The 12,056-nt window shown below is 26.8% G+C and overlaps 2 protein-coding genes across 2 annotated transcripts; one reads left to right on the top strand and one right to left on the bottom strand.

The window, feature by feature from the left end:
- The first annotated feature begins 44 nt into the window (after positions 1-44).
- LOC122511295 (BUD13 homolog) lies at positions 45-6,817 on the top strand. Its single transcript, XM_043626446.1, has 5 exons — positions 45-236; positions 1,401-2,865; positions 5,534-5,688; positions 6,041-6,225; positions 6,545-6,817. Exons 1-5 carry the CDS (start codon positions 136-138, stop codon positions 6,712-6,714), a joined length of 2,076 nt encoding a protein of 691 aa, XP_043482381.1. The 5' UTR covers positions 45-135; the 3' UTR covers positions 6,715-6,817.
- Positions 6,818-10,649: 3,832 nt separating this feature from the next.
- On the bottom strand, positions 10,650-12,045 carry LOC122511314. Its single transcript, XM_043626473.1, has 2 exons — positions 11,055-12,045; positions 10,650-10,737 (listed from the first exon to the last, which is right to left on the bottom strand). Exon 1 carries the CDS (start codon positions 12,043-12,045, stop codon positions 11,068-11,070), a length of 978 nt encoding a protein of 325 aa, XP_043482408.1. The 3' UTR covers positions 10,650-10,737; positions 11,055-11,067.
- Between the last annotated feature and the right edge of the window lie 11 nt (positions 12,046-12,056).

Below are 12,056 nucleotides of genomic sequence, written 5' to 3'. Positions count from 1 at the left end.
GTAACCACTGTGACCACCACCAAAACAAAAGACAGAAACGACCATGAAACTTTGAAACGACAACGACAGAATGACAGAAACATAACATAACCTCGAAATGTCAATGTTTTGTTCCGTAAAATCACGAAAATCACAATGTCAACAGCAAAAATCAATCAAAAAGAATATCTGAAGAGATATCTCTCCGGCGATGACAAAAAGAAGAAGAAGAAAAAGAAGAAAATAGGTGTACAAACGTAAGTTGTATTCTGTATGGTCCTTTCACTATTTTTACTTCGATTATAAAGTTGTCTCTTACATTTTTAGGTTATCTTGATAATTTCCCAATAAAAGCAACCTCTCCGGACGTGAAATATTTGGAATATTTACGTGAATTTTCATACAATTTCACTTTCGTGTAAAATTGAATGACACGCAATGAACAACAATTACAGTAATTTCAATAATTAGAATAATTACAGTAATTAGATGAATTACATGCGGAACGTTGTAGTAGTGTCACTATACTCAAATTTTAAACCTATTTTGCCTTTGTGCATTTTTAGAAAATCCCAAAATTACATATTATAAAAAATGATAAATTAGAAAATTATGAAATTATAATTTTTCTAAAGTTTTGAACGTTTAAATGAACGAATTTTTTTTTTGTTTGAATATTTTCTAAACAATCTATATTAATAATAATCGTTGTATTCCGGCAATCTGTTCGCAGTTTGATCTTTTGTTTTCTAACATTTGAAATAATTTTTCTTTTTAAATGTTTTTAATTTTAAAATTAATTTACTGCCAATCATTGAATTCTTGCAAAGTATTTATCAAAAAATTTGAAAATAATTGAATTCATTAAAAGAATTTTATCAACATTTTTTTTAATAATTGAATTCTTTCGACAAAATGTAATTAAAATTTTATTGAAAATAATATAATTATTGCTAAGATTTTTATTCAAATTCTTTAAAATAATTGAAATGTTTTGAAGAATTTTTTTTTCAATTTTCTTGAAAATAATGCAGTTTTTTTTTAATAATTTATTTTCCTAGAAATTTTATTAAAATTGGTTTGAAAATAATTAAATTATTCAGAAGAATTTTATTATTTATAAAAATAATTGATTTCTTGTCAAGAATTTACAATTTTATAAAAATAATTGAATTGTTTCGAAGAATTTTATCTGAATTGTTGATAATAATTGAATTTTTATGAAAATTCTTCTAAATAATTGAATTTATATTAAAATTCTTGAAAATAATCGAATTTAATTAATATTTTCAAAAATAATTGTATTCTTTAGTAAAAAAAATTATCGTTTATTTGAACGTTCAAAAACTTTAGGAACATAAATTATATATTTAAAAAATTATTTCGTCAGTTGTGAAAATTTTTAAGTATGTTTTTTCTAGAGTGAAAATCATTGATGACGACATAGACCTGCAGAAACTCAGACCCCTAGACGACGCTGAATTTGAAATTCTAAACAACACAGAGGATGCTCCGCAAATTGTCGGCATTGTCGATGATCGAGGACCAACGGATTTTTCCGACAAGAGTAAATGGAGAATTATCGCTGACGATGGAATGGGTGATATTAGCATTAAGGAGCAGAGGACCAGTAGAAGAGACGAAGATAATGATTTCGATGAAAATTCGCGGGAGGAGCAACAAGAAGAGACGGGGAAAAATAATTCTGATTCTGCCGACGATTTTAGTCCACCGAGACAGAAAAAGCAAAAATCGAGTAAACGAAGAGATTCTTCCGAATCGAGTCCAGAAAGAAGTGGAAATATTTCCAGTCCACCTAGAAAATCGAAAAAGAAGTCAAACGATTCCGATTTGAGTCCGCCTAGAAAATCGGGGAAAGCAAAATGTGATTCTGACTCGAGTCCACCGAGGAAGGCGAAAAAGAAAAATTACGATTCAGATTCGAGTCCACCGAGGAAGTCGAGGAAGGAGAAATACGATTCAGATCCAAGTCCTCCGAGAAAGACGAAAAAGAAAAATTACGATTCTGATTTAAGTCCACCACGAAGAAAATCTAAAGAAGGAAAATCAAAGAGTAGAAATTCCGATTCCGATCAAAGTCCACCGAGAAGATCCAAAAAGAAAAATTACGATTCCGACTTGAGTCCACCGAGGAAGTCGAGAAAGGAAAAATACGATTCAGATCCAAGTCCTCCGAGGAAGACGAAAAAGAAAAATTACGATTCAGATCTCAGTCCGCCAAGAAGGGACAAAAAGAAAACCTACGATTCAGATCTAAGTCCCCCAAGAAAGGAGAAATCAAGAAAGAAGGCGAACAATTCCGATTCCGATCTAAGTCCACCAAGAAGGGACAAAAACAAAAATTACGATTCCGATCAAAGTCCCCCAAGAAAATCGAGACAGAACGACAACAATTCAGATCTGAGTCCACCTCGAAGGGGAATGAATAAAAAATACGAATCGAGTCCGCCACGGAGGGACAATAGAAATAAACACGAGAAATTTGATTCGAATCGAAGAAAATATGATTCACATTCGAAATATCATGAGGTGGAAAGTTCCAGGAACAGGGAGAGAAGGCAGGATAAAAATGAGAGATTCGACAGGCAGCGAGGCGACAATAGACGTAATTTCGAGAGGAATTCACCGGAAAGGAGAAATAGAAGGAGATCAGAGTCACCAGCAGCAGCAGCAGCAGCATCATCGTCAAGACAGCCGAGAAAATCGAGATGGAATCGTGAGAGTAGATCAAAAAGTCCGGAAGTCGACAGGGATAAGCGAATGAAGAAGACTTTAGACGGTAAACAAGCGGGATTACAGGACGCAAAAGCTTTACGAGAGGAAACGGCTGCTCACAGGAAAAGGGAAGCTGACATGTTCAATAAGGTATTTATTTTTATTTTACAAAGTAATAAATTAAAAATTTAATTAAATTACGGAAAATTGAAACTGAAAAAAATAATTTCAAATTATTTTTTGTTTTTACATTTTTTTTAATTCAGGTTAAATGTCAGGGAATTTTATAAACCTTGAAAAAAACCTGGAAAAGTAAGGAAATTTTTATCGGAATCCTGGAAAATTATTGTTTTCTAAAGTTATTGTGCTTATTCTTGAAATCTAATTTTTCTTAAATATTTCAAAATTAATTCAATTTTAAAAGAGTTGCGTTTACAATTTTCATAAATAGATCAACTTCAAAAGGTTTTAATTTAAAATTTTGTAAAATTTCAATTTTGAATGAATTAATTAAATAATAAAAATTTCCCAGGAATTCTATTATTTACAAATTCTTTACATAAATTTCAATAATTTATCAAAATTCAATTATTTTCAATATCTACTATTCCAATAAAATTTCACAAAAGAATTCAATTATTTAAAAAGAAATATTATTAAAATTCGTCTCAAGAATTCAATTATTTTCAAAAGTAATAAAATTTTGTCGCAGAAATTCAATTATGGTCAAAAGTTTAAAAATTATAGTCAAAATTTCAATTATCTTTAAAAATAATAAAATTTTTCTCCAAAATTCAATTATTTTCAAAAATTTTAATAAAATTCTTGGCAAAATTTCAATTGTTTTCAAAAACTTTTCTCAATTTAATCAAATTTTTCACAGAGATTCAATTATTTTCATAAATAATAAAAAACTTTATGGGTTTTCATTGATTTTTATAAATAATAAAACTCATCGCCGAATTTCAATTATTTTTAATAACAATTTTAATGGAATTTCACGAAAAATGTAATTATTCTTAAAAATTTTATTAAAATTCATCAAAGAAATTCAATTATTTTAAAAAACCTTCCTATAATTTATTTATTAGAATTTAAGTATTATTGTCAATACATTTTTAATTAAATTTCTTGAAAGAATTAAATTATTTTCAAAAATTTTAATAAAATTCTTTTTAGAAAAGAAAAAATAGAAATTTAATTAGTAGAAATTTAATTAGTTTTCAATAATTTATCAAAATTCAATTATTTTCAATATCTAGTATTTCAATAAAATTTCACAAAAGAATTTAATTATTTAAAAAGAAATATTATTAAAATTCGTCTCAAGAATTCAATTATTTTCAAAAGTAATAAAATTCTTCGCAGAAATTCAATTATGGTAGAAATTTTGAAAAAATCTTTTCAAAATTTTAATTATTTTTATAAATAATGAAATTTTCCTCCAAAATTCAATTATTTTCAAAAATGTTAATAAAATTCTTGGCAAAATTTCAATTATTTTCAAAAATTTTTCTCAATTCAATCAAATTTCTTTAACAGAGAATCAATTATTTTTAATACAATTTTAATCTAATTTCTCGAAAAATGAAATTATTTTTAAAAATTTTATTGAAATTCGTCAAATGTATTTTAATTATCTATTTAAAAATTTGTTGATAGAATTCTTTAAATGTAAACATGTTTTCTGATTTGAATTAGTGACTGACCTTTTGCTTTTGAATTAGCAAATTTTACTAATAAATAGTCGTTTCCACTAATTTAATAGTAAAATTTACTAATTCAAAAGCAAAAAGTCAGTCACTAATTCCAATAAGTAAACATTTTTACTAATTTAAATTTAGAGAGAAAGTATTATAGCGTGAATATTTAGAAATAATTGAATTTTTAAAAGGTATCAAATTATAATCTTTAAATGTTTGAATTTTGTAAAATTTACCTGAAAATAATTAATTTTTTCAAGTATTTTATTACAATTTTTGAAAATCAACTTTTAAAGAATTTTAATTGCAAATTTTGAAAATAATTGAATTCTCAAAAATTTTAATGAAAAATCTTCAAGTGTAAATTTATAAATATGAAAATTAGCTTCTAAAAATTATATTAAAATATTTTTGGAAAAATCTAATTTTTAGAACTTTTTCCTTCTAATTTTTTAAAAATCAATTATTTTCAAAATTTCAATTTTATTTTTATAAGATTTTACTAAATTTCAATTATTTGGAAATATTTCAATTGTGTAAATTAAAAACCTATTTAACTTCCAAAAATTATTTAAAATTATTTCAATATTTTTGGTTAAATATTTTCTGTAATTAATAACTTTTATAAAAAAGGACGATAATCAATTACAATTATTATGAAAAATTGATTTTTTATTTATTACTATTATTTTTTTTATTAAAAAATATATTTATTCGGATTAATTTCTGGAATATTAATTTCTACTATTTTTTTCTATTGTTATTTTTATTTATTGATATTATTCACTGAATTTTTATTTACTGCTATTATTTATTGAATTTTTATTTATTTCTATTATTTATTCCATTTTTATTACTATGTTTATTTTTTACTATTCTTTATTTTATTTCTAACGTTTCTAAAGTTTTTGACGTTCAAATGAAGGACAATATTTTTTTTTTAATTTGTATTTTTTTTTTCAAAAAAATTATTTTGTATATTTTATTTTTATTAATTTATTCGCATTAATTTCTGGGCTATTTTTCGAAATATTTTATAGCCAATCAAGAAACAATAATATTTATATATAATGAATTGTGTGGTATTTTTCTAAAATTAATTAAACTTGTTTCAGTTAAGTGCAGAAGTAAGTGGACAGGGTCAATCGATTGTTATTCGAGACAGAAAAACTGGAAGAAGACGAGATTTGCAAGCGGAAGCTGCTGTGGAACGTGAAAAACAGGAAAAACAGCGAGAAGTGAATGAACAATATGCAAAATGGGGACGAGGGTAAATGAAGAATTTAATTTAATATAATTGTGTGTAATATGATACAATTTAGTTTCGTATAATAGAATTTAATTTAATAAGAATTCAATTAAATTAAATAGAATTTAATTTAATACAAATTTAATTAGGTAAATTAAAATTACTTTAATAAAAATTTAATTGAATTGAACTTAATTTAATAAGAATTCAATTAAATTGAACTGAATTTAATAAGGATTCAATTAAATTGAGATTAATTTAATAAGCATTCAATTAAATTGAAATTAATTTAATAAGAATTATTTAATTAAATTATTGAATAGTTGTTGTTAGTAAAAATCGAACGAAACAATAAGTGGGAATTTTCTTTTAGACTGAAGCAAGATGAAGATCGTGAGGAGAAATTGAGGGACGACCTCCACGAAATGAAGAAGCCTTTAGCTAGATACGAAGATGATGAGGATCTTGTGAGATTGCAGAAAAATACAATTCGCGATGATGATCCTATGTTGCAATTCGGCAGAGATAAATTGGAAGAGCAAGGCCTAATTAAAACAGGTGCAATTTATTTCACAACCTCCTTGAAGTTCACTAAATTTATAGTTAATTTTTAGACGCAAAAAAAAAATTATTTTTGAAAAGAAGAATTTTTTTGTTTAAAAATTTCCTTCAAGGTTTTTCAAAACGAAAAAAAAATGTATTTTAAATTCATATTGTGTTTGAGCAATTGTCCTTTAAGTAAAAAGTAATATCTGAAAAATTTGAGATAAATTTAAATTGTAAAAAAATTCTGTTTCGTTTTTTTGTTCTTTTAAAAATTTCAAAGAAATAATCGATAAAAATAATAATAATTAATAGCAATTGTTTTTGTTTTTAGCTACCAAGCAGCAACTATCAGCACCTCCTAATCGCTTCGGTATTTTGCCAGATGAAAAATGGGATGGTGTCGATCGTAGCAATGGCTATGAGAAAAAATGGTTCGAGGCACAAAACGCGAAGAAAGCCCGGAGGGAGGAAGCTTATAAATACAGTACTTCTGATATGTGAAACATTTTCCATCTATTTTTCACGAAATTTGTAAAAAAAATCTGTCAATAAGTTAATTATTGCAAGGAATTATTATAATAAAGCAGTTATTGATTCCGTAAAATACAATAATTTTTTTATTCGAATTAACAACCAACCAAAGTTACAAATTAATTTAAGGGAAAAAAAATTATTTTTTCACTGTATTTTAAATTAAAATTGCTAAATTAAAGAAATTTGGTTCTAATTGAAGAAACAAAATTGTTTTGTAAGAAATAAAATTGATTTGATAGAAACAAAATTGTTTTGGAAGAAATAAAATTGTTTTATAAGAAACAAAATTGTTTTCTAAAAATCAAAATTGTTTTATTAGAAATAAAATTGTTGTTTAAGAAACAAAAATGTTTTGTAATTAACCATATTATTTTTGTCAAAAACAAACTTATTTTGTGTAAAATAAAATTATTTTTCAAGTAACAAAATTGTTTTATAGGAAACAAAATTATTTTCTAATAAACAAAAATTTTTCCCACAAAACAATTTTGTTTTTTGGAAAATAATTTTGTTTCCTACAAAATAAGTTTTTTTTTGTAAAAGTCAAATTTTTTTTGTAGAAAACAAAAATTATTTTTGCTAAGAAACAAAATCGTTTTGTAAGAGATAAAAATGTTTTACTGAAAATGAAATTGTTCTGTAATGAACAAAATTATTTTGTAAAAAACGAAAATGATTTTCCAAAAAACAATATTATTTTGTAGGAAACAAATTTATTTTGTAAAAAATAATATTATTTGTGAAAAAACAATATTTTTTTGTAAAAACAAACTTATTTTGTGTAAAACAAAATTATTTTCCAAAAAATAAAATTGTTTTGTAAGAAGCAAAACTATTTTCTGATAAACTAATTTTTTTCCAACAAAACAATTTTGTTTCTTAGATAATATTGTTACAAACATTGTTTAGTAGTGTTACGATCCTAATTATTATAATTTCCCTAATGTTTCCCGATTTTATTTTAAAATTAATTAAAATAGGGACGGGGTAGTAAATAACAAGAAATTACTTTAGTTGAACCAATATATGAGGCATTTTACGTGAAATGTCCTAAGTTGAAATTTCAACTTCTTGAAAAAAATTGAAACTCGAGGAATTTGTTGTTCTATCAAGTAGAAATGTGACCCAAAAAATATTTTTGATTTTTTCGAAAAATTGGAGGGGGTAGAGGGGGGTCAATTTGACCAATTTTGCCAACATCGGCTACTTTGTGAATTTTTTCTGAACATACTTGTAATGGGAAAATTTTTTTAGAATATGTTTCTGAAAGGTTTTTTCGTCCTCTTTCCAATGGTGTATTTTATTTTTTAATATTTTAAAAATTTACCCTAATTTTTGATAATTTATATTTAATTTTCAATTTCCCAAAAATCGGTCCGTTTTTTTTTAAAATAAATTATTGCAAACGAAAGCTGAGGTTTTTTCCTATCGGCATGTAAATTTTCAGAATGCCCTTTTTTTTTGTTTTTGAGTTATTGAATTTCAAAGAATAAATTGCGGCGCGCAGCGTCCCGGGCGCCTCGTCTCACGCCGGTTGCCATGGGTTGCCACGCGGCTCAGTGCAACCGCGACGCAGCGCGCCGCAATTTATTCTTTGAAATTCAATAACTCAAAAACAAAAAAAAAGGGCATTCTGAAAATTTACATGCCGATAGGAAAAAACCTCAGCTTTCGTTTGCAATAATTTATTTTAAAAAAAAACGGACCGATTTTTGGGAAATTGAAAATTAAATATAAATTATCAAAAATTAGGGTAAATTTTTAAAATATTAAAAAATAAAATACACTATTGGAAAGAGGACGAAAAAACCTTTCAGAAACATATTCTAAAAAATTTTTCCCATTACAAGTATGTTCAGAAAAAATTCACAAAGTAGCCGATGTTGGCAAAATTGGTCAAATTGAACCCCCTCTACCCCCTCCAATTTTTCGAAAAAATCAAAAATATTTTTTGGGTCACATTTCTACTTGATAGAACAACAAATTCCTCGAGTTTCAATTTTTTTCAAGAAGTTGAAATTTCAACTTAGGACATTTCACGTAAAATGCCTCATATGTGTATTTTATAAAATAAGATAAAATTGATGAAAATAAGAGATGGACATAGGCTTTCTAATGTGAGTCTTAGAGTGGTTGATTGTTTACCTTGGGACAAAGGGTGATGCTAGTCGCTCAGGTATAATGGCACTAATGTCCGCACAGAAAGTCTTTGCCCCTCAAAATTTGTTGACTTTGAAAGCTTATAATTCTATTAAAAAAAATTTTTCAATTTTGTAATAAACAGTAAATAAAGCCTAGTTTATCTGCGCAAATAAAGATATGCTATTCATAAACAGAAAAAATTTTCTTTCTTATTTGTAATCAAATATGTATAAAAATGTCCCTTAAAAATGACACTTTATAAAATATATGCACTTTCACTAGTCCCTGTGATGTTATTAACAATGGAAAAAATTTACAAAATGTATAGCAGATTTGTTAATATCTAACCTTTATAAAGAAGTTTAAAAAATCCTAAAATTATGTTAATTAACGTTGTAATGAGCAATTTTATGCTAATGTGCTATCTGGCTTTAGAATAAAGATACAGCTTCGCGATAAATTGTAAAATGTATATTTTGGAAAATTAAACAAAATTTGAAGACTTGTATCTGAATGCAATTTAAATTTTGCTCTCTATCCCTTTAGAAAGTTTTCAATTTTTAATGAGGTGTCGATTTCACTTTTAGCAAAAAAAAACGTAGAAAAAAAGGGTCGCATAGACAAGTGCAACTTGCCGACCGGAGAGTTTCTTACGGTCAATTTCAAGGCCAATCCCTTGTAGGCCTTTAAAGTCAGGGATGTGTCATGGAAAATCGTCGGCTGGGTACAGAATGGTGCCAATTCAGACTAGTCGTGAAAAACACGTGAGAAATCTACCATTTGAGCTGAGATTTGGAAAACATGCTAAATTGCTAACTCAGAATTGACGTTCATTTTTTTAATTTGAAGTACAAGAAAGAGGTTGTTCATCAAATAATAAATAATCAACAAATTAATTTAATAAATTAGTCCAAAATATTCCTTTAAAAAAAATAACAATTATGCAAAATGCAACTAGAAAAATCATTTTTGTATAACTTTATAACCTTTTCTTCAAATTTTTTCTGTACTGACAAGTGTCAACCTAAAATAAAAAAATGAACGTCAATTCTGAGTTGGCATGTTTTTCAAATCTCAGTTGAAATGGCAAGTTTCTCATGTGTTTTTTGAAACGGCACGTTTTTCACGACTAGTCTGAATTGACACCTTTCTGCACTCAACCGACGAAATCAGAATAGCTGAAAACCCTTCAATGCTGTGCCAAATGTTAATATTGTCATGTAATAATACCATGTAATATTAACATGGTAATATTAACATGGTAATATTACATGATAATATTACATGGTAATATTAAATGGTAATATTACATGGTAATATTACATGGTAATATTAAATGGTAATTTTAAAATGGTAATATTAAATGGTAATATTACATGGTAATATTAAATGGTAATATTACATGGTAATATTCAATGCTAATATTACATGGTAATATTAAATGGTAATTTTAAAATGGTAATATTACATGGTAATATTAAATGGTAATATTACATGGTAATATTACATGTGAATATTACATGGTAATATTACATGGTAATATTACTGTGATGTTACAGTAAAAGAAAGAACGCAAAATTTTGTATAAGAAGAATTTTTTATACTCTATTATTATCGTGCAACATTGTTGTATCATTACCTATAATATTACTTGCTACTTAGGATAATAAATAGGCGTCATGAAATTATTATAATTAATTTTTTTTTTACTATTTGTACATATTTTATTTTTCAAATTTTTGTAAATGTTTTTACTTTAAAATAAAATTACTGAACAGCCATTGAACGTATTATGTTAAATAAAATGTGCTCGTGCATTATAGGTTTCCAATGCTGCTGTACCATTACCTGCGCAGAAATAATAATAGTAAAGATAATAATAATAAATATAATAACCCAGACAGCACATAACCTTGCGGCAACATTGTCGCAATGTTCCCACGTAGTGTAAGCAATGTTGCAGTAAGGTATACTTTGTGACTACATTGCACAATAACTTTGCAGCAACTTTACACGGCATGATTACTGTTCAATTTTGTGGCAACGTTGCATTTCAAGGTTGCGAGGTAAGACATATTTAGCTCGCATAAACATTGCAGAAATTTTGCCTCAAGATTATGTACTGTCATGGAATAATAATATTAATAATAATTACAAATTCTCACCATTAGAAACATTTTAATATTCTTCTAAATCCTCATTTTCGCTACTATTGTAGCTATCTGTGTCACTATCGTTTGCTCTTACTTGAATTATGATATTATCAACATTGTGCTGTACTATTGATTCTGATTCTCTGTATTTATTTTCTTCTTTTAAGGAATGATTACAACACTTTGACCACAAATCTTCAGGAACATTCTCCATTGCATGCACACACAAGTTATAGACATCTTGCAATTTAAAAGTTGTATTGTGCTTCGCTACATAATTCTTAACAAATGCCCAAATTAGCTCTATCGGATTGAATTCGCAGTGTGCAACTGGTAACCAAAGTAGCTTAACTTCATCACCACGAATTTCTTTTGTAATAGTGTCTAATTTATATATTTTCGGGAAATGGTACGGACGACATCGCTCAATTAATTGTGGTTTTGTAAGGGAATAATACGTTAATCTTCCTTCTGGCAGAGGAACTTTGCGATTCTCAGCCCATTCTATTATATCATCTTTTCTCCATGCTGTTGTTGGGTTCCGAAATTCAGGATCGATTGTTGTGTGATAGGTTGCTTGGTCCAAAACTATCACTGACTTTGAAGGGATTAAATTTAAAATTGTACGAAACCATTCTTCATAATGTTGTGAATTCATTTCATTATGATAGTCTGCTGAGTCTTTTTTTGCAATGAAACAATTCATACCGTTCGGTAAAAAGCCATCAGAACTTCCAATATGAAGAATTATAATTCTTTTTCCTGCTCCTGACGGTTTCACAAATCCACCACGAAATCCGTCAATTTCTTGAACTGATCCTCGATATTGATCAAAATTTGAAAAATCTTTCTCTGAGATTTTTTCTATCCAACCAAATTGACGTGTATGGTTTTTTCCGCACCAAGTCTCATCGGTATAATAAATTTTAAAATCATTCTCCCTATGTTTTTCAATTTCCATAAGATAATCTGCCCTTTGTGCACGTATTTTATTACTCTCCATCCAAATTGGCT

This window comes from Leptopilina heterotoma, unplaced genomic scaffold, assembly GCF_015476425.1.
Source record: "Leptopilina heterotoma isolate Lh14 unplaced genomic scaffold, ASM1547642v1 Lhet_81, whole genome shotgun sequence".
In the NCBI taxonomy this organism is placed as follows: Eukaryota; Metazoa; Arthropoda; class Insecta; order Hymenoptera; family Figitidae; genus Leptopilina; species Leptopilina heterotoma.
This window is presented reverse-complemented; position numbering and strand designations above follow the sequence as displayed.

Coding starts and splice junctions, on each gene's coding strand:
- LOC122511314 (XM_043626473.1), bottom strand. CDS start 12,045: ATGGAGAGTAATAAAATACGTGCACAAAGGGCAGATTATCTTATGGAA.
- LOC122511295 (XM_043626446.1), top strand. CDS start 136: ATGTCAACAGCAAAAATCAATCAAAAAGAATATCTGAAGAGATATCTC. Junction 237..1,400: donor AAGAAAATAGGTGTACAAAC/GTAAGTTGTATT, acceptor TGTTTTTTCTAG/AGTGAAAATCATTGATGACG. Junction 2,866..5,533: donor AAGCTGACATGTTCAATAAG/GTATTTATTTTT, acceptor AACTTGTTTCAG/TTAAGTGCAGAAGTAAGTGG.